This window comes from Poecilia mexicana, unplaced genomic scaffold, assembly GCF_051168715.1.
Source record: "Poecilia mexicana isolate PSO_F unplaced genomic scaffold, ASM5116871v1 scaffold_5, whole genome shotgun sequence".
Classification (NCBI taxonomy): domain Eukaryota; kingdom Metazoa; phylum Chordata; class Actinopteri; order Cyprinodontiformes; family Poeciliidae; genus Poecilia; species Poecilia mexicana.
Genome location: NW_028263374.1, coordinates 3,410,755 through 3,433,718, shown reverse-complemented (window position 1 = coordinate 3,433,718; position 22,964 = coordinate 3,410,755). Strand labels below are relative to the sequence as shown.

The window sequence follows — 22,964 nt, the reverse complement described above, 5'->3', positions numbered from 1 at the left end:
GAAGACACGCCAGTCGTGGCTCTGTATTGCAGTCGATAACATTGTCCTTTTCCAGCAGCCATTGTACAGCATAAATCCAATCCAATATTAGTTGGCCAGTTTGTCAGTATAAAAAAAATAGAGTCCCAGTGGTGGAAGAAGCTTTTGCGAGTTAAAAGCAGCAGTGACGCCAGTGTCAAGAACAAACTCTGTGTTGCTTGGTGAAAAACTTTGTCATTTTTTCCATTTCTGCAAAATGGTACAAACTCTCATTTGCAAGAATTTAGGATATGACCTCAGAGTAATAATTGGAATTTCACCTAATTAGTGGTGAAACAAGTGGTTTGGCTGCACTGGGACTAACTGGAGTTTCAGACAAGATGGATTTTCTTGATGACAAAAAGCTGAAACAAAAACAAAACAAAAAAAAAACAAAAAAACAAGCCAATTCTCACCATGACTGATAAACGTGATAATATGTTTCAAAAGCTTCTTCCTGAGGTGCTGTGGTAGCACAGGTGTTAAGCACAAAACCCATATGAAGGCCTTAGTCCTCGACGCGGCTGTCGCAGGTTCGATTCCCGGCCTGGTGGCCTTTGCCATATGTCTTCCCCCTTCTCTCATTACCCAATTACCTATCGCATAAAGGCCACTAGAGCCAATAAAACATTTAAAAAATAAGATCTGTGTCCTTTTCCCGCTGCAGGGACTGATCTGTAAGTGATCAGGCACAAAACATCAGCAGCTGATTGGAGGAAGTAAAGAAGAAAAACAGTTAAAACGTTTTCCATTAGAAAACAGAATCATTCTTGTCTTTTTTGTGGTTCATGACACCGGCCCAGTAGACTCTAGTCTCTGATACTATTTGTTCTCCAATATTCTTTAAAACGTCTCAGGCCAAAAGCCTAACAGCTGCATGTATGCTGAAATTACATTTCTTAGACTTTACAGATTTGCACTGTAAATAATTTTGAGAACCATGCAGAATTTTCCTCCCACTTTACGCCTGCGCTCTACTTTGTGTTGGCACGTATCTGTGCATTTCAAACAGTCATTTCTCTGTTATTGTTGCGTTCCCCGATATTCTTAGAATGGTATCCGTTTTTCTGTTTTTACCGTGTCTGTATCGGTTTATATCAGAGACCAACTGAGACAAAACAGCTGAATACGAGATTCAGTTATTTCTTTAAATAAATCTGCTGTGCTGCAAAAAGGTACAAAAGGTTCCTTTTCTCAACAATTTGATGTTTTACAGGGCTGCTTTCCCAGCTAATGTACCAAATATTATGACTCTTTTTCTAACCCCAGTTAGCAGGCATTTTCACGTTCATAGATTAGGGAAGGGTGTTAACAGATAAAGCTGATGGTTTCTTGTTATGTTTCATGCACATTGTAACTCACCTCCTTCTGGACTGTGGGGCTCGTTTCCTTCTCCGTTCCCCTCGGCCTTCAGGTCCACGCTGTCGGGACTGTGAGGAACATCTCCACCGAGCTGAGACTCCAGAGGCCTGATAACTGCAGGTGGATGGGACGCAGCGGGGATTAAATAAGCCGTGGTTGTTGGCCGATACTCAGGATTACCCCGCGATGGACTGCTGGACTCGAAACTGTTGCGGCTTTTCTCATTTTGGATCGTCCTAACCGAGTCTACAGTTCCTGGAAGAGATTCTCGTTCCTCTTGATTAAACCAGTCTGCGCCATCTGGTTCATGGAGTTCTTCGGGAAAATGCGCTCTTGAGTTTGAGTCGTCTGGAGTATCCATGTTTTTCAGCGTGTAGAGGGGAAACTCTACTCTGTCCTGGTCAGGAATATTCTCTGTACCCCTCATTAGATGACTTCTGTTTAGCTGACTGACTGAACTGTTGGGGGTTACAGCACCTGATGCATTATGGGAATGAACCTCCATCTTGGTGCTCCTCTGATGATGAAGGTCTCCTTCTGAATTCTCCTCAACATTATTTAGATTGTTCACTGGAAGTGCAACGCTTCCCAGACTTGGGTGTGCATAAAGTGGGTATTCCAATCCTGAGTGAGAATCTACACCTTTACCTGAAGGAGTTTGTGTGTATTGTTGATCCTGCCAAGAAGCAGTTGCATTTAAGGATGGGCTGGCAGTACTCTGCTCAGCAGCAGAGGGAAGTTGTGTCACTACTTTTTCTGACAGATGGGGATGAACTCTATATTGCTCTCTCAGTTCCATCCTTTTGGGAACTTCTAAACCCAGGAGGGAAGAAGTTCTTTCAGATCTCTCAGAGCCTAATGAAGCAACTTTGTTGGAAAAGATAGACGGCTGGGTGGGTAAAGCAAATAAATCCACATACGGCTCCGAGAAGTCCGCATGGCTGTAATCATATTCCTCTGGCTCATTATCGTCACTTGGCGACGGTATAAAATGAGGAAGAATCTCACTGGAAGGATGGTTATACGACGCAGAGAGCTGATCGAAGCTGGTGAAGAAGCCATCTCGTCCGTTGGATGCATTGTCATCTGTAATCAGTGTCAATTGGGGATCGCAATCAGGATCTGGGTAGCACATAAGCTTCCCTCCTTCAGCGGGACAGTGGCAGACCCTACAAGCTTCAACGTGGAATGAATGCCCCGCCTCGTACTTCTCCCCTCTGTGAACACATCCAATGCGTTCACACTGCTGACAGCCGTCCTCAGGCTCCAAAGTCTCAATGCAGTTTGTTGGCAAATCAGGACAACCGATGTAGCGGCAGCTGATGGGGCCGCCTCCGACAGGGCAGGAGCACTCGGTGCTGCCATAATCCACAAAGTAGGACTGTCCTTCGGGGACAATGCCATCCTTGAATCCAGCACGGGGGCAGTCATATCTCTGGTAACCCTCACACCTACATCCTTTCTGCAAGCACGAAGTGCAACACCCATCGCTCTCCAGCGCTTCTTTGATGCAGTTTTCCAACGGGGGACAGTCCACACTGGAGCAGTCGCGCTGGCTCAAGCTGACGGGCGGGAAGAGAAGCAGCAAGGTGCACCTCAACAGTGCTACTTCTGCCTTAGCCATGACAGCTGGGGGATGCTGGACCGTCAGCAGAGAGAGGGCAATCCTTCTCTGGACTCTCAAGATTCCTTCAGAGATGCCGGAGCATTTTGGTGACGTAAATCTCCCTTTCTCTGTAGGAAACGGTAAAGGAAAGAAAGTTATTTCCTGATTTAAAGTGGGTCATCTGTCAGAAATCCAAAATGGAGAAGACGTGTGTTAACAAGTCCGTTAGTACTTATGCCCTAACAATTCCACATAATCTGATGATGTAATTTTAAAATATTAAATGATTGGTATTTTTATTTTATTGTCACTCAGTAATTCAGTATTACCAAATACTTTCTTTTTACTCTTATTTGAGTAATTTCTTGAATGGCTCATTTTTACTTTTACTTGAGTAAAAACATTATGCTAAAGCAGTTCTACTCTTACTTGAGTACGACTTTTGGGTTCTCTCTGCCTACCTCTGCTGGTCGGGCTAGTCTTAAAACTTCAATTTCTGCTTACAGTTAGACTGGCTTAGATTATATCCTCAGCTTTCTCTGTAGTTGTGCTGCTGGAGGATACTCTGACCAATTTTTCTTCTGCACCTGCTGTGAAGCTTGTTAGAGAACAGCAAATTGTCCAAAAACTTCAGCAGTTGGACAGCTTGAAAAGTGTAGAGGTGTAGTTTTGTTCACCTGTAAAATGCATTTCAGGTTCATCCTGAAATGTCACGCAAAAAACCGAATAGCCTATTCCTATATTTTTTTGAGCAGGGTTAAATGAAGGGTTGTCTCTATCCACAAACTATCCAGCTGAGCTCTAAGCACTGAGCACCAGCAACATTATTTAGATGACAATTAGCGGCAAGAAAGGCGGATAAAATGCTCACTCACTCTGCGCACATTGGATTGCAACCTGTTGCTTGCCCCCCCTCCCCTCCCAAAGCCAATGAGTTTTCAACTCACCGTTTGCTGCACAGAAAGATCCAACATGTAGAATGAAACACGGCACCAAAAGTTCAATAAAAGTTCTCCTTTCAGCCCATGAAACACAAGACACGGATATCCTGGGATTCTGGTTAGTCGGATGTGTTTTTTTTTCTTTTTCTTTTCTTTTTTTTTTCTAAATGGGCGAAGAGCAGAGGAACCAGAAAACCCAGAGGACCCGGAGACGCTGCTGGTCGTTACCTTGTGATGAGGCGTTTCCGCACAGCCGCCGCTGCGTCCTCTCCCAGCCTCTGGAAACCCGAGGAGGCTCGGAGACAAGGGGGGAGGGACGGAAAGTTTGTCCGGGTGGAGACCCGTAATGAGGAGCAGGCTACACTGCAGTTACCGCAGGCTCCTGCCAAAGTTATTGAACGTTTTCACGTTTTGTCTCTTTCCAGTGACGGAAACCAGCTGAAACCAGATATTTGCATTCAAGAAATAAAAAGGACATGTACACCTACCCCCCTCCTCTCACTGAAATTAAATCGGACCAATATACCTCTCTTGTTTTAGGTCAGTTAGAATTATCCAAATTATTTCTATTTCCCAAATGCTAGGAAACATTATTAAAGAGATTGATTGATTGATTGATTGACTGATTTATAGCTTTCCTTGAATTTACAAGTTTATTTGGTCAGTATTGGGGACAAGTGTCTTAAAATGTATGAATTGGGTCAAATCTTTTGGGCTCCCTTCCACAAACCTCTGATAGGTTAGCTGACACATCTGAGTTCATTGGAGGAACACCTGTGGATGTATATTACTGCCATCTTGTTTGATACGATTGGGAAGTTCAAAAGAAATCAGCCAAGACACCAGGAAGAGAACTGCGCAGCTGCACCGGTCTGGTTCATCCTGGGGAACAATTTCTAGACCCTTAAAGGTGTTCATCTGTTCAGACAATTACATACAAGTATAGACATGAAGGGAATGTCCAGCCATCACACAGACCAGGAAGGAGGCGGGTTCTGTGTCCCAGAGATGAACGTCTTTTGGTCCAAAATGTGCAGATTGACCCCAAAAGAAAAGTTAGCAGCTGGTTATGCCTTCATTTTTGTTTAATCATGACAAGATGGAAATTACAGTGTGTTTTTGCTCATTTGAGGTTAGAGTGAAATAATTTTAGAATCTGCTAAGAAACTACTTTTTGTTTTCATTTAAACCCCAAATTGGGCAGGTGGTGCTTTGTTTTTACTGGGACTGTACTATTTGCAGTGGCATTCCAGTCGGCTTTCATGCTGAATGTCAGCTGTGCTCTGCTGTTGTACGGAGCTGTGTGTGTGTGTGTGTGTGTGTGCGCGATGGAACGGCTCAATGAACAGCTCAAGTGATTTCTCCCCATCTGGACAGCAGATCCCCTCAATGTGTCCCTCTTCACGCTGTGGGACAGAATCCAGCAGGAAGTGGGAGAAGGCAAAAACTTTTCTCTCAGCTAAAGCGTCCTGCAATGATCGTGACTGGCTCTGGAGAAGTTTTTGACGTTCTGAAATCCCTCTTCAGTGACATGCTGCAAAGGTGCAATAGGCAGCTTATTTATTTTGATTTTAAGATTACTTTTACATTGAGGACTCTTCTCCATTTTCCTGTCTCCTGAAACATGAATTACTTTGTTATATATGTTGTTTGATACTCAATTTTTTTAATTTACAGTCCTATTAAAGGTATTCTTGTTCTTTTGCTTTTCCAGGCATCTATGACCCAAAGGGAAAAGTAGTGGTCTTGAATTTTTGAATGTTGTAGGTTTGATTCCAGCATCCTTGACGATGATGTTCCCCTTGGCAAGGCACTTAATCAAAGGGTTGAGTACCAGTCTGTGTGCCAGTGCAAGAACGGGTTCGCATTTGTACGTTTGCACAAGAGTGACGATACTTGACTGTGACTAAAGCTGTTTTCAACAGGCCATAGACTCTATTACCTCAGTCATCCAACGACTGGGCAAACAGCTTAATTATAAGTTTTATCAAAAAAGTAGACAGGACTAAAATTGGGAGCTAGTTTCACTGAAGAGGAGCTTGATTACTAGAATAACTGCCTCTTATTCTACAAGGCCCTAAATGGTCCTTCATACATGTTGGATCTTCTGTGCTCATATGTTTCACCTTGTGCTTTCTGCTCTCAGGGCACTGGCCTTCTAAAAATTCCTAAAGCCAATAGAAAACCCACTGGAGAGCGTGTGTTTTCCTTTCACACCCCGTCACTGTAGAACAATCTGCCTCAGGACATCAGGCAGGCATGTTCTGACAGAAGATTTTAAAGACCCACTTTGTCATATTTTATGCCTATTGTTTTTACTGCTTTTCTTGGTATTTTATCTGTTTTTAAGTTTGTTTGAAAGTGCTTTATAAGTAAAATTATTATTAATATTATTACAAATGGAGCAATCAGATCTCTGATATATGCTGAAAGCGAGTTAGATATTTATTATAAATAAATAAAAGTAGGATATACAATATCTTCAACTGTTTAGTAGTCTTTTACAAATATTAGTGTAAAATCATATTTCGTGAACCCATTCAACATTATGTTCAGATAATAAAGTGATCAATTAATAGACATTATTTGAAAAATAAATCACAATACATAAGGTAAAACCCCAAATCATAACTATTATGACCATAAGTGTCTCACCTTTTTTTTGCTAATATCCCATATATTTATCTCTCATGAGGAAGCCCCAATTTCCTAACAATGGGTGATCAGTCCGCTGTAACTCAAAGATATAAACACGTGAAACTGATTCATTTCATGTTCAATTTAATATATTAAATGTTTTCCAGAGTTAAATATTTTATATAGATATAGCAGCTGATTTAGACAACAAAAAGAATAATAATAAAAAAAAACATATTTATAATGAAACACCGTTATTTTAAACACAAAGGGAAAATGAATATTTCTCAGAAATGAAACCATTAGTGAATGAGATAACAAATGTTACAATCAGGGATGGACGGCTAAGACCGGTCTTAACTGGTTTTTTCACGGTCCTTGGCTCAGTGTTGGTGTTGTTGTTCGACCAACTGGGTCACGGCTAGTTCGAGACCATTTAGTTTTTAGTCACAATTAAAAAAAACTTAACTGCCTTTTATCTTCGCCCACAGAGAAAAGCAACATGATCAGAGGGAGAAAAAAAAGTACACCGTTCTAGTTGGTAACGACCACAAAATCATGCTGCCTGTGGTTGTCAACTACAGCAGATGGCATTGGTTCTTTGATTTCAAAGAGGGCGTCTGTGTGTTCGCATACTGTGTGGTCCAGCTTTTACTGAGGAAACACCTGCAATTTGAATGCAGAAAATTACTACATTTGCTTTTCAAACACATGAAGAATTAAAATGGGAAAGAAAAGAACGGCGAAGGGACAATATCTAGTTTTACTAGGGAAAAATAAGTAGAAATGCCTCAATTTACTAATTAACATCAACCTTTGGGCAAAAGTGCAAAAAGACACAGCAACCTTAGTGCAACACTGTCTAACCTTCACAAGTAACCTTTTAAATTAAGGCTCAATCTCAGGCCTTGTCCACACACAGCCAGGTATTTCTAAAACAATGTATCAAAGATATAAATTTTTACAAAATAATCTCGCCCACACTTGACTGGTATAAGAATAGTGTTCATTCATCCACACGAACCCACGGAATTACACTACTGAGCGGTGTTTTAAATATGTCAAACCCCTAGGGGGCAGTGCAGGGCAAAGCTAAAACCTATGTCAGCCAATCACAATCCTTCAAAACAACCAGGACTTCCTGTTAGGAATTAAATATGGTGTCAGGAAGTTAATTTGTGTGGACCGACGGAGGTTGGACAACTTTAAATACTGTGTTAGAATGTAAAGTTAATGACTATGTCGATTGGGAATTAAGCTAATCGCATGTGGAGGTTGTGTTTCCATATTGGGAGCGATAGCTGATGTAAAACAGCTGACCTCCAATCGCTCTTTCTGCTTTCTAACTCCACATATTGGAGCAGTTGGACTTGAATAAACAAGCAAAATTTGAATGGAACAATGTAAAAATCAACACCTCTCTGATTGCAGTCATCTTTCCTCCACTGCATGGCCAAACAATAACAACAGTTACATGTGTGAAGTTGGCGCCGCATTATTTGCTGCAGACTGTCGTGACGACCTCTAGATCTACGGTTTTGGATGGCCACACGCAAACACAAAAAAGAAAGAAAAGAAAAAAAAAAGGATTTATATATTATGATAATTAGCAGTTTAATTCCAATAGGTAGTTTTGCTTATTTAATTAACCGCTTTCTATTGCAGTTTGTGGTGTACAACAAAACAATGTCCTGAAACATTTATCGACGTCCTAAACATTCGGCCTTGACCTTGGTATTAGAAGAACCGGTCTTGACTCCATCCCTGGTTACAGTTATATTAACTATTGTAGTCTCAGTGAGAAAAACCTTTCTACCCCTCATAACAACAAACAAGATTCTTCCACCATGATCATCCAACAAACATTACATGTTTTTTTTTTTGGATTTCCTGAGATGACAGATTCCCTCTCAATGATTTGCCACCAAATGCACAACAAACACATTTTATGGCACATGCTTATGAAATCTATTGAATGTTATTGATTTACTATTTTCCCTTTAGACCTTCATAAAACGACAGACATAAAATGTACAAGTTTGTCAAACTCATCGTGTATGTGCAAACACTCATTGTTGAGCTTTCATAGACTCTAAACATACAGAATATCACAATTAATCTCTGAAGAAAAAAACAAAATACACATAATAAAGTTAAATTAGTGCATTTTCAAGAGTGTTAGCTTATAGACCACCTGTCCTCACACAGCGGTGTGTGCTGATCCTGCAGAACCAGAGCTTTGGGTCAAGTGGGTCACCAGTTGTGATAATCCCTCCCTTTCCATAGCTTTGGCTCCAATCAGACCCTGCTGACGTAAGTTAAGAATGGAGTCAGCGATGATCCTTGCCGTTTTCTTCTGGTACCCTCCTGACGTCACCATCAGGATGGGAATACCTCGTTGCTTCGCGGCCCTGAACACAATCTCGTCCCTTTTAACAATGCCCTGGCAAGAAGAAAGCAGAAGAAGCCGTCAGTCTCTGTAAGCCCTCAGACTTTCACAGCCCTGGGGACAGAGCAGAAGCATGGAGATAGCCTGGCTGACCCCGACAGGAAGCCACTGATTGGAAACGCATCTGTCTGTGCCAGGGGATTCTGGGAGGGAACGGCTCGACTCTAAACCTAATTTATTGAGAGCAAATGTTGCCACACAACGAGGGATTTCAAACATCAGAACGTGTGGCAGAAACATATGCTTGACTAGAACTTCTGACAAAACTGTTATTAGAGCTGCACTTCTTTTTTGATGCCATTTACCAGCCTAATTGATAAACTAGCTGTGTATTCAGAGCAGTGCTAAAACTGCTAAGATATTCTGCAATATTATCATGTTACTATCACATATGGAAGTCTGCTCATAGGTCCAATAAATCTAAAATGAACTGCGGATCAGCGCAGTACTTTTGGCTTGCAAGGAGAGTGGAACCACATAAAGCAGTCTAACAGCAGCAGCTTTGTGTGGTTTAAGTACTGTGTAATTGAAACAAGTAAATCTCGTCACTGCAATAAGCGAGGATTTGGATTTCAAACACTAGAAGACATAATGATTCCTAATAGGTCACAGATTGAGATATGATTTTTTTCCCCTTATTTACCCTACTGTTGTTATTCTCATCTGACTGAAGGGCGGCGCCCTCTCAGGGATTCAGCCTCAGGCACCGTCTACCCACATAGACAGGCGCCCGTCCTATATGTTTGTTTTCTGTTCTTATATTCATAAACCACATTTATGTTTTAACTTCTCTGGAGTGTAAAAACAAAAATCCCTTTTTCACACAGGGTCATATATGGTTGGATTTTTTAAAATCTCCCTTAATAATAAACACCTTAATTTAAAAAACACTTTTTATGTTTACTTGTGTTGTCTTTGAGTAATATTCAAATTAGTTTGATGTTCTGAAACGCTTAAGTTTGACAAATAGGAGATCGGGTAAAGCGCAAACACCCACTACACTAACAAAAACACTAGAAGACATAACAAGAGACGGGATTGGATGTCCACTGCAGTCCAAAGAAAAAAAAAATGCTCCCAAAACTTTCTGTACAAGTCAGAAAATATCTTAACCAGTCATAAGTTTGAGCTCCTCTCAGTAATAAGTTGGAAAATGAACCTTTGACAGTGCAAACAGAGCATCTGCATAACCAAGAGTAAGAGTAAGAGATATTATCTGATACTATTGCTGCGACAACTGAGTTGCAAAGCAGAAACTGAGTAGTGCTACAGGTGCATAAGACAAGTAAATACATCTATATGTTTTTGAGCTAACACCTCAAAATCGTTCCTTAACCTGAGCTTTGAACATTTGACTGTTTTAACTTGGTCAGACAAACGGACATTTTTTTCATCCTAAAATAAAATTGCAGACATATAGAGAAGGTAATAAAAACCACAGAGAATAAACTAATGAAACGACTGCAGGAGCCCAACCTGAAACTAAAAGTTAAGAGAAAGCTGTCAGAGAAGGCAGCGTACCTGAGGAGATATAGAGAGGCCTCCAAGGGGATCCCCGTCCAAGATGTCTGTCCCTGCATTATAGACGATGATATCAGGACGAACCTCGTTCAGCGCTCCCTCAGAGTGAAGCTCAACCTTCTGAAGGTACTCTGAGTCTTCAGTGCCCCAGTCTAGCTCCACCTTCCTCTTTATGGCTCCTGGAGATAAATAATAGTAAGTGACCTGCATTTGCATAGAGCTTTATCAAGCCCAAGGACCCCAAAGTCCTTCACATCCAGTTATTCGCCCACAGCTGACCTGTGGTTACTAGAACAGTGAGGAAATGAATTGAAATAATTGGGATCATTAAAGAGACAATTAAGCAAGCATCGTCTTTTTTACTGTCCATTTAACGCTGCAAGTCCACTGCAAGGGTCAGGTAGATTACTCTGTTTGATACATAGAAAAAAGACAGCCAACTAATGGATGTCTTCATTATTTTTTAAACTAAAATTAGAATAACCAAAAGCATTATAAGGCTTTGTTGTTTTAATGTTCAAATAAATGCAACTTCAAACGCATTAAAGAATAGCAAAAATACAATTCCTCTTTGTTTTTAGAAAGTAAAATAACTCTGCTTTAAATCAGATTTGTCTTTGATGAAAATAAACAGAATGTTGCCCTGCAGCTCATCTTAAAAAACCCAGGATGCATTAATGTTTTACCTTACTGAAGTCAGGAAAGAGCCTTTGATTAGATTCGTTTCAGAGAAGATAACGACATGTCAAAGGAATTGACAGCAGAAACTGCTCATGTGTATATTTAGAGTTATATCCAAAAAGATGGGACTCTTGTGTTGTAGAGAGTCCTTGGTTGGGAATGCTAACATGGTGAGGAGTTAAAATGACTTCAGTCAGAATTACGACGACACACGGTGATGTCAAAAAAGTCAAAAGCCCTCAAGCTGGGCCTCTACCCAAAGCAGTGCTGGAGATGCAGAACGATGTGTTTAATGCCCAGCAGTGAGTCAAGGCCATACGTGAGACTTAGATTATGACAATCAAATTCAATCAAATTTGAAAAAGAGTTATTCACGATTAAACTCACGTTTGGCATGTCGGTCCCCGGGATAGATGTTGTGATTATACATGTCCATTATGAACACTCTGGTGTCGCCCAAAAAGTCTCGCTCGTGTCCATTTCCCTGTAAGACCAGTTCCAAAACCACTTCATTCAACACATTAAATCATCGATTATTCTTTTGCTTTTTGACAACTACATCGTAGACTTCTCTTCCACCCTGTCCAACTCACCTTGGCAGTCCCTTCAGGAAGTTGTAAATCAAACTAGGCCTAACAAATTTTGCTGGACAATAACTTGTCCCAGACGTTATTGCAATAAACAATAATGTTGTTTTGAGACAATTATCAAGTAATATAATGGTAATAATGGCATAATAATAATAATGCAAGAACACATTCTCAAAGATCAATAAACTTTAAATTTTAATAAACATTTAACACTGGAATTGGAAGACATTTTAAATATCCAAAATAAAGAAGCAAAACAACAGAAACTACAAATAAAATGAATTACTGAGTCTCTGTGAACAAAATTGTTCTTCAAAAACAGAATCAGACAGAAGATTTATCATCCAATTTTTGGTAAAAAGAGAGAGATTATTGAGCTTGTTTTAATTTATCATGAAATTAATTGATATATTGCTTATTGTTACAGTCCTAAACCCAACTATTATCGCAAATTCAGTCAGAAGTTGAAGCAGGCTTGCAATCTTCACCAATTATCATAATTTTTACACAGCTGTGGAGGAGTTTGGTGTCATATGCGTTTATAGAAGCTAATTCTGAATAATGTCCCTGCTGGCATCCCATACTACTGTTTTTTACCAGGTGACCTAAACATACTTCTTATGCTTAAGAAAACAGATTTTGAAAGAAATTAACCAGTTAATAATTTGGAAACCATCCATAATGAGAGAGTGAGAGTAAAGTATTGTCTTACCTGATGAGCATCAAGATCAATGATGGTGGCTCTGGAGATGCCTTCCACTCTCTCAAAGAGAAACTGAACAAAGAAAAGTAAAAAAAAAAAAAAAAGTTTATTTCCTTTTCAAACTTGGTCATAGTTTCATACAAGCATTTCAGTCATTCATCTTCCACTTGTCTACAGGAACGACAGACAATATTCTAATTTTGTTGGAGACTGAAGTTTTTAGTGGAAAAAATATAATTTTTTTATCATTCATAGTTGTGATAATTAATGCTAATTTAAAGGCACAATTTCTGTGAAAACTGGTATTCAGAACTCGATTCTATCTCATTCAATATTATTTAACTGATTGATTAGTGATTGACAAAACACCTTATTGTTGGCAAATGACATCAGTTTTCAATAACCTCAAGTAATTATTAATTCAGTTATTAATATTTTGTATGCAAGGATGTATGAATGGATGGATGGACTACTAGTAAGTCTAAAAAAATTACAATATTATATATATACATGATAATATGTAATGTGCAATATTTCTTGCCAGTCATCTCAGAGAGTGAAACTCGTGTTATTTAGAATCATCATATTAGGGCCAGAGCAACAAATATTACATAAGGATCAGTAAACTGAGTGAAGTAAAATATATTGTATACACAGTAAGTGGGCGTGTTGCACACAATCTACAAAGATTGTCCACATTTGATCACAGGAGCAAAAAAAAAACAAAAAAACTTTTTTTTTGGATTTTGCATGTGGCAAAATCATGTCGTCATGGAGACAGTCAGAGAGCAGAGAGGTCATAAAAGAAAAAATTAAGTAGAAAGTAATTATGCTGGAGGTATTATAATAATGATAGTAATAATAATAATTACAAATCATTTAAATTAGTTTACAACTTTGTGAAACGCCACAGCAAAAACATTTAACAATCATTCAAAACTAAGCTATTAAACCGCTGTAATTAACTAATTTCTTTTTATGTGTTCTGTCTTCTACATCCGTTTGGCCCCGTGACAATGACTCGAAGGTCAGATGACTTTCTCAGATAAAATGGTTTACAGATGGATGTGACAGAGAATCACATCCATGGCAGTGTTGGTTTGAGCCTTGCCTTGATGGCCAGTGTGATGTCAGCATAGGCGCAGAATCCTCCTCCCTTGTCACCAGAGCAGTGGTGGAAGCCTCCGCCTGACGAAACAGAGCCAGGCTGAGAGTCAGGGCTGGACGAGCTCTTTGCAGAGTTAGAATGCAACTTCACTGATGACACAAAATACTTTATTTACTGAGCCTTTCACATATTGATGTTAGAAGTATTATTAGCTGAAGATGCATCTGTTGCTACAAACAACAAAAGGATAATATTCTGTTCCACTGTTGCACAGCCAGGAAGCAAACTGCTCCTCCTGAAACCAAACTTCAGCAATTGGTGGGATACACACAGTGTTAAATTAAACGAGACCCAGTATTACATAAAACATGCTTTATTACTGTGCACTCAACACAAACCGAATTTAAGTTTTTATTGTAAACAAGTTGAAATACAAAAGTGATGACTTAACAATGCCAACACTATGAACAAAGTGTTTTGCATAAAATGCAGAACTTAACATATTGGACAGAGCTGTATGTGTGCATTTGTGACTGAAATATGTGATTTTATGCCTCCTTTAATCCATTTGTTATATGTTGGATTCATACTCATGTCTTTTTAAAGACAAAAAGTATCTGATCAGAAATCTCACAATCCCCCTTTGTGACCCCCACCTTGAAGACCTCTGATGTCAGGTGTTTTTCCAGGGAGGCTGAGAAGTGAGATCTCATGACAGTTCAAACACACTTTTCACTCCCATCTCTCAATATGACTTTAATGCTAATAGTCTTAAAATGGCTGTCAGTGGAACACAGAATATCTCAGAAGCCTCTGCCATCCACCCTCTCTGTAGTAGTAAACTTACTTTTTAATTTTAGGCCCCAGGTACAATTCTCTAAACAAATAAAATAAATAATATAATCAAGTTCATTATCATTTTTGTTGTTTACACAAATGTGTACATCAAACGTAATGTTTCACTGTGATCTTGTGGTGAAAAAAAAAATTACAAATGAGATAAAAACTGTTTAATGCATACACCGCAGTGGTTCAAAGGTTGGTACGATGCCACTGGTAGTACAAATGGCTGAAAACTCACCTACATTTATGGCCCATCCTCGCTCTACAGCCAGCTTTCCAGCCTGCGGAAGAAGATTTGATCAGTATACATAACATATCCATCTGTCCACTGCATTATCTACATACCTACTTATTCTGGCAGGATCATGACGGACTATTGCCCATCTCCATTAGCTGGGATCCCACGTATACCCTAAAAAGGACCATTACACGGCAACACAGAGACAGACAACAATCCTTGTACACTCATACCTGAGGGTAATTAAGAGAAAGAGAACAAACTCCACACAGAAAGGCTCCAGGTTGGGATTTGAACCCAGGACTTCCTAGCAGCAAGGCAATAGCCTACTAACTACTGCACCATCGTGATATCAGCTTTCTGTTCGTGAAAACACGTTTGCTAACTGCTTCTGTTGCTAGTTCAGTTTTTTGGAAGTCTCACCCACCTCTGTGTGTGAATGATTGTTGTCTTGATAACTCCTTCACAGAAACCACAAAATCAAAACAAAGAGGTTTGCCTCGGGCCTCAAAATGGCCAAATGGTGTCTGCTGCACCCAAGTATCAGTCTGTGGCTATGGTTTCAGAAATGTCCTGCCTGAGACACTCCCACGTCTGCCAAATTTGCTGCGTATCTGATATGTTTTTGCAAAACACATTTAGAATCTCACCAGCAGGTCATAATTAATGTGATGGGTTTCAGATAGCAGTCACAACACACTGCAATAAAATGAGGGAGCTTACAGAGAGCTCACTGCCAAGATCAACCAAATGTTTGAAGAAATGGGTAAAGAGCTTCCTAAGAGCTGGGAGGACATTGTGCTCATATGATTGTGTTTATATGGTGAGGTGAAGTTTTCTTGAGTTTTCCACAGCAAAAAATAAATAAATACCACAATAAAATATTGACTTGCCATCAATTTCTCAACAGACTGGCTTTTCTCTTGAGAAATAGAAAGGGAGAGCTAAGCTAATATGTTGATCTTATCTAAAAGTTGTACAAAGTAACCATTTTGACCATACTAAAATTGCCTTTTGTGTAGTTGGTCATTAATTTTTTCTTGTGATAGACGATGACACCTGCTGGTATAACTGGATGACTGCACTAGGCCAAAAATCAACAGATATAGGCTACATTTATATATGTGGTGGGAAAACGGTATATGTCACTTTCCACACAGAGGTTATGATTATATATATATATATATATATATATATATATATATATATATATATATATATATATATATATAAAAGCTTAACAGGAGAGCACTTGGTCCCCCATACAAACTAACCCGTGCACACGCTGGTTCACTCCACATCAGTCTTTAGTTACAGATCACCTTTATCATAAGCATTCAGACCATCTGTGTGTTTGCAGTTGAGCTACAGCATGAGCACATTTCAAATTAAAAAAAGCTTAAAAGCTGTGGAGGAAAATTTTCTTCTGAGGTTTTACATTATGATTAATAATGTTATGTCTTCATAGTGAATGCTCACCAAATGAACCTCTAGGTTACACTCCCAGGCACACAAAGATAGGCTATGTAGATGTAGCAACTGTGGTTTCATAAAAATGTGGGGATTTTTTTTGACTCTCCACCTCTCTCACATCTGTTTCTGAGCAAAACACAAAGAATTGCAGGCTGTCAGTTCAGTTTCTTTCCTAAATATGAAATAGTGCTTTTCTTCTATGTACAAAACAAGATAAGGCTGTAGTGGATCTGATGAGAAGAGATTGTCTTTAGTGGATGAGTACCAACACTCATTAGCATGTACGCTCACACCCAGGCTATTGCTTTGGCACTTCACTTTGACTGAGGGGAAACAAGAATATGTTACAATAGCCATCTGATTAATCTCCACCACTCCTCACACTCAGAGTGCAGAGGTCCGGGTGAAACAAGCCCCGCATCTGATCTCATTTTCATTCGCTCTTGCATCTAGTATGAGCACAACAACAACAAAAATCAACTAAATCTTCTCAACGGCCATTTTTCGTCTAACCAGACAGGATGGGAGCCAACCGCAATTAGTCATGTTTGTGGTGATTAAGGTCTGCCTGATTGGTGCATTTTATTTTGGGTTGACATCCAAGAATGGGAAAAGCTAAATGAAACAAATTAAAATAAATTTAAAAAAATTGCACAAGGCTGTGAGAAACATGGAAACAATGCATTCCAGATCTAGTTTACCTTCCCTAAGGGGGAAGCTACATTAGCATACATAGAATAGAACAGAATATACTTTATTGATCCCCAAAGGGAAACTGCTTATTAGTTGACAAGGTACTCCATTCAAGATGTTAAATATTAATAATACAAATATTATTAATTCATGAAGCAGTTCCCCACCGGTGTCACCTGTACAATGTACTCCCATTGACAGCCATAACTGCACAGAAGAAGTTGATCATATGAATCATCTCACGTACATCATCACTGCTCACAAATTTTGTAAAGTTTTTGTCATCATTTCCCTAAAGTGACACAGCAGTTTCAGAGTTCAGCTCTTAATGTTCAGGAAGTTATGATGCCGACCCATTCGAACGCTAAGGATTAGCTTGTTTCAGTCACACGTGGAAATCCTGCTGTGTTTGAGCGCTCCGATTGGATTTTAGGCCCAAAGTTAACAAGAGTCAGTCGGCAGTTTAACTTCAGGACAGTCAGAGTTTAGATTCAGGAATGACATTGCTTCTGAGTTTTGCACATTAGAAAACCAGCTAGTTTTACTCAGAGCTGAGTAAAACTAGAATGTCTAAAGTTTATCCAACTCTCTTAACGAGACTTAATCTGAGAGTCCATGTGGGGAAATAACTAATAGCTGAATTACAAGAACCAAGTCAGACTGACATTAGCAGAAGCGTTCAGAGGTGAGCAAATCTTCTCACCTCCTGGTTTTATTCTGGCATATCAGGTCACAAAATGTCCACTTAGTGAATATGACGACGATGTCTGGACTGTTAATCAGGCTGTGTTGTTTGATAGTGCAGGGAAAAAGCCAGAAGCAACAGGGTGTTTTCAGACTTGTTTCCTGTACCATGCTGCAAACAAACAAAAATCTGGAGAGGGAGCAAACACACACACACGCACACACACACTCTTTTGTTTTTCATAGCTGATTCCTGGCCCTGTTTTTATAGTCATGCATGTATTTCATTATAATGTTACATGACTTGATCAATTCCAGCAACAAAAATGAGTGAGAAGGAGAAAGAAATGTGAGAAATTGTATTACAAAGTCAAAAACATGATACGATAAACGAGGCTGATGTATACCAACCATTATTGTTCCTCCTGTTTGGGTTCGTAAAGGTCTCAGCACCCTCTGCTGAACCAGACAGTTAGGTAAAATCACCAGGGGTGGGATTTCAGTGATGGTTGCCACCACAAAAGACCACTACAGAGGACAAAGGAAAACACTGAGAAGCATGGAGCAGCATGAAGAAAAACACAAAACAAAACACTTTTTAGAATATTAGCTGGAGTATTTCAATCTGCAAAAGAAAACAACAGTGTCCCAGTAAGCTGTCTTAGTTCATATAGGGAGCAGGGGCCCCGTGTGCACCTTTCACGCTAAAAGTTGACAAAGACACACATTTTCAAAAGTAAAAAAAAGAAAAAAAATAGATTAAAAAAAATTTGTCAGCAGCTTCTAGTTTCTCTCTTTAACGTTCTGCGCAGAGCTCCAGGATTATCACTCTGGGCAATCTAAAGCTTGATAAATCGCTCACCAGCATGTGGCAGCAGATCAATACAATCTCTGAACACGTTCCCTCCAAATCCTTCCGTCAGCAGCGTTCTCCAGCCGGAGCTGCCGTCGTTCCACAGTTCCTCATTTATGGAAATGTGTGACTGCCTACGCCCTGTCCACCTTAAGAATCCTGGAGCCTGACCCGTTTTCCCAAAAAGTTACTTTTCATTGAGAACGAAAGTTTCCTGTAACATCTATGTGTGTGACATCATCACCTGAGCTGTCTCTTGTTGTTTTCAGACACTGATTCTTCTATATGTGACCTTGATTTTAAAGGCTATAAACATATGGTCATTATTGTAGCATTTAGCACATAAAAGTTATTTTGATAATTCTAACTAACCTAAAGCAAAAAAAAAAGTTTGGTCTAATTTAACTTCAGGAGAGAAAAAAACTGCACGAGTCTTTTTATTCTGTGTATGTACATTTCTGGTTTCAACTGTATATGCCAGCAAGGGGAGGAGTCATTAAATGCAACTTTTAAGACATCTCGTACCACTGGCTTTATGTTACCAGCTGAATTATGAAAGCTAACCCAACACAGATTAAAATAAACAATAACAGTGGAAATATAATTCTATACTTAGGTCTGATCTTATTTAACTGCATAACTGGATTAACCAAACTTTTTAGGGACATTACAATTTATTAAGATGCAGCTGACAGTGATATGGCACAAAAAAAAGCAACAAAAAAAAAAACACATCACCATGCCAACAGAGAGACAGAAGCTACCTTTAAACTACCGAGGTAACGCTTCGTGTGAACCACCAGCAGATCCTCCTCTGAGGCTTCACGGGCTTCTACGATGTTCTCGTCGGTGATGAACTGCTCCTCTGCAGCACATTCAGACACAAACAAGACCGATACATGATGACGCTACTGAGAAAAACATTTGTCCAGTTACTTGCAGCAATATGAGCAGAATGTTGGTATAAAAAAAAAGAACACATCAAGTAAAACCAGCATATATGTTGTTAACTGTCCAAACAAACAAATTTATTTACTTATACTAAATATATATTTAAACTATATCACTATATCATACTCTTTTATTCACGTTGTGGTGTTTGTAGGTGGACTCAAAAGAAAGGCAAAGGCAGCTTGTAGATGGAGAAGGTTTTAATGAAAAAAAAAAAACTTGCAAAATAAACCACAGGGAACACAGGGAGCCAAAGCCAAACCAAAAACAGGAATCCACAGAAAAATAACAGCAGTAAACAGAGACTTGCAAAATAATTCGAACCCTGATGTTTTTCCAGGTTAGAAAAACATCAGGATATAATGGGAGTAGACGAGAGGAACCAGTAAGGAGGAACTGCTAATAAGTTGTATATAGACTGGTGAGGTTGATTATTGAACATACAACAGATGGATGATTAGAAACAGGCTGCAGGTGTGAGAGGAGAGAGGAGAAGGCAGGCTGAGGAGGAGAGAGAGAAAATGGTACAGGGGTGTAAGAGAGTACACAGAGGACTAGGAAATAAATCTAACACCAACTAAGAACTAGACCAAAGAAACATAATAAGTCTAGAGCAACAAAGAATAACAAAACAAGAAATAAAAAACTAGAATCACTAAAGGATTGAACTGAAGTAAAACAGAAACAAGACTGATCCAATAAATAATAGAAAAAATAATACACACACCTTAAAATCAACTCAAAACCACCCAAGACACACTTCAATCTTAAAAAAAGAAAACCCTGAAAAATGTAACAGACATTTGTATTCAGCCCTTTACCTAAATAAAATCCAGTGCAGCCAACTGCCTTCAGAAGTCACCTAATCAGTAAACAGAGTCCAGCCAAGTGCAATTTTATCCTTAGTATGAATTCAGGACAGGAAGAAAGTTGTGGAGTATATGGAACCACAAACCTACCCAGAAATGGATAGAAAAGCAGCCAAGAGGCCCAAGACAATCCAGGTAGAAAACCTGCTGGAGGTTCAGACCTAAACACACAGCCTGTGTCTCATTCTTTTTTTATTCTCTCTATGTTTACTTTCTCCATTTGCCACAAAGACCAGCTTTAAGCACTTCAGCACCCTGCAGCTCAGGGAGACGTCCCATCACAAATAACCTGTTCAGAAGTCTCCTACCTTTCAGGAACCGGATGACTTTTCCCCACTTTCCTGAGTCAAATGGGTGGAGCTTTTCCAGGCCCATGAATGTGATGTTATAATCAGGGTGGTACACGATGGGCAGACATGTTGGAGGGATGCTGCCGTACAAATTGGTTTGGTGAAAGCTGAAAGATCAACATCAAATTTAATACAAGCAGGACAAACACGGGGAGCCATTTGACACAGTCAACAATTAACTGTAATACTTTGGGTTTACTTAGCCTGTCACTGGGAAAACAATGTGGGTGTTCAATTGTGACAGTCATATTTTCACCAGGTTATTCATACATTTACCAGCGTTCCAAACTAAATATTCAACTAACAAGCTAAATAATTAGTTTATAAACTGAGCTAAATATTTTAGCTCACAATTACATATTTATTTAGTTGACTAAGTATTTAGTTCCAAACAAAATATTTAGCTTGCTAGCTACATACTTAGGTTGCTAGCTAAATATTTAGCAAGCATGCTAAACATTTACGTCCAAGCTAAATATTTAGCTAATAGTGCATATTGGTTTGCTGATAAGCAAAAGTGGAATATCAAAATAAAAGCTGGGTTTTGTGGACCGCTATAAACTCCACTGCTGGAGGGATAATTTCGTCAAAACCAAAAACATTTTTTTTGGTTTTGTTTTTTATCATCGATTATTTTCCTCTTGACATGTCCATCATTTTAGATGAAAACATGATGCCACAAAGACATGATGTGGTATTTTAACAGCTACAGACGTTCACTCGTGTTTCTATAGTAACAGTTTCTGCATCAAGATCCGCCACTGTGCCCAGACAACTTTATTCTTAACTTGCTATCGAAGATTAAGTCTTCCTGTTTATCAATTCTTAAAACAAAATTATTTACATAAAAACATTCATCAATATATTTTTTGTTTAAAAATGTTGAAAGCAACTAAAGAGTGAAAGAACATGAAACGCAGAAATGTGTTCTGAATTGATCACAGTGGGGGATGCTTATGCAGAAACTGTTGATTTTGTAAGTTTTCAACAATCATAATAATCAACCAATTATTGATTATCATTGACCAAAACAATCAATGTTTTTTTTTTTTAAATGTGGAGTTTTGTAGAGGTCTGCAAAACCCAGCTTTCATTTTGATATTCCTCTTTCACTTGTCAGCAAACCAATATGCATATTAGCTAAATATTTAGCTTGGACCAAAACATTTAACCTTTATTTAGCTTGCTTGTTAAATATTTAGGTCTGAGCTAAATATTTAGTTAGGAAAATAAATATTTGGTTTGAAAATTAAATGTATGGAAAATGTATTTTGAAATGATGAAAATGTGACTGAAAAATGGACATCCACATTTTTTCCTTTACTACAGGTTAAATAAACCAAATTATTGCTTTTAATTTTTTAATGTGTAACTTTTCCAATGGCACCCCATACACAAATGCAATGTCAGATTAAAGTTATTTGACATCATCAACATTACTGGGAACGCTGCAGCTTCTTACATCGATTTCCCTTCATTGTCTTCTTTAACAGACATGTTTCTTAGTCATAGTTAATCTGACCTGGCAGGAAACACAAATAGCATAAAGTTAACAGCTGACACAAGCATGCACATCGGAGTATGCAGTTTGTAAAGACGCAACAACAGCCAGAAATGTCAGGTTCACACATAGCTATGCAATAAGTACGTGCAGAATCACTGAGCTGTGAATTCCAGCTGTGGATTTTTCTTATTATTGAAAATGTGCTCACTTTGAAATAGTAATGTGAATTCTTTTTTTTTATTTTTTATCTTGAAGTGAAAATAAAAAATTACATTTCAGCCATGTAGAAATAATGACAATGAAAACTGTATCCTGGATATATTTGAACAGTGAAAAAGTAAGCACAACATACAACATTAAAATTTCAGTGGCATTTTTAATTCAAATCCTAGTGACATATATTTACTTCCATACCGGTGGGAGGTTGAAAGAGAAAACGTCGTCATAGTCGCTTTATTATCATTTGTCTCACGAGCCGAACGGACTCACCTGCTTCTCCTACACGTCAAAAAGACGCTAAAAGTCCAGCTGAGCTGAGCTCTCAGGGAACCAAACTGAGGCTGTTTCACAGCACCACGCCGGACCCAATAATGTCTTTAAACCAGTGTTCTCGTAGCCTGGTAAATAAAACGCCCCCCCTGTACTACTCCTTGGTTCATACAGAGGGCCTGGGCTCTACTTCCTGGAGGCGTGAACTGTGTTGAGGTTTTAAATTTTGCCCAATTGCTAACATTTGTCCGTGACGTATTTAAGAATGCGCCAGTTTGACGCTGAGAAGCTTACCATAGGTTTCCTGCGCTGTAAACAACCATCCTCCACTGTGAGGAGAGAAGAGCCGATCCGAACGAGGTGGTGGTTAATGTTAATTCAACATCTGGAAGCGTGGCTAA

The 22,964-nt window shown here is 39.0% G+C and overlaps 2 protein-coding genes across 2 annotated transcripts in view; both read right to left on the bottom strand.

The window, feature by feature from the left end:
• fbln2 (fibulin 2) overlaps positions 1–4,975 on the bottom strand; it is a 28,084-nt gene extending 23,109 nt beyond the window's left edge. The window contains exons 1-2 of the mRNA XM_014991740.2: positions 3,934–4,975; positions 1,381–3,114 (exon numbers count right to left, since the gene is read on the bottom strand). Coding sequence (XP_014847226.2) covers positions 1,381–3,004 — 1,624 coding nt within the window. The 5' untranslated portion in view covers positions 3,005–3,114; positions 3,934–4,975. The remainder of the gene's footprint in view (positions 1–1,380; positions 3,115–3,933) is intronic.
• Positions 4,976–6,691: 1,716 nt separating this feature from the next.
• hdac11 (histone deacetylase 11) lies at positions 6,692–22,758 on the bottom strand. The gene is made up of 11 exons (XM_014991716.2): positions 22,564–22,758; positions 22,033–22,092; positions 20,529–20,677; positions 19,165–19,265; positions 17,959–18,075; positions 14,698–14,740; positions 13,620–13,696; positions 12,518–12,580; positions 11,603–11,699; positions 10,535–10,713; positions 6,692–9,007 (listed from the first exon to the last, which is right to left on the bottom strand). The coding sequence occupies exons 2-11, from the start codon at positions 22,065–22,067 to the stop codon at positions 8,765–8,767; spliced, it is 1,104 nt and encodes a 367-aa protein (XP_014847202.1). The 5' UTR covers positions 22,068–22,092; positions 22,564–22,758; the 3' UTR covers positions 6,692–8,764.
• Positions 22,759–22,964: the final 206 nt, after the last annotated feature.

What these genes read in the sequence shown, in the direction of transcription:
- hdac11 (XM_014991716.2), bottom strand. Translation starts at nt 22,067, where the DNA reads ATGTCTGTTAAAGAAGACAATGAAGGGAAATCGAT. An exon ending in CGGGGACCGACATGCCAAAC is followed by an intron (nt 10,714 to 11,602) that starts GTGAGTTTAATC and finishes ATTTATCTCCAG; the next exon opens with GAGCCATAAAGAGGAAGGTG. An exon ending in GCCTCTCTATATCTCCTCAG is followed by an intron (nt 9,008 to 10,534) that starts GTACGCTGCCTT and finishes TCTTCTTGCCAG; the next exon opens with GGCATTGTTAAAAGGGACGA.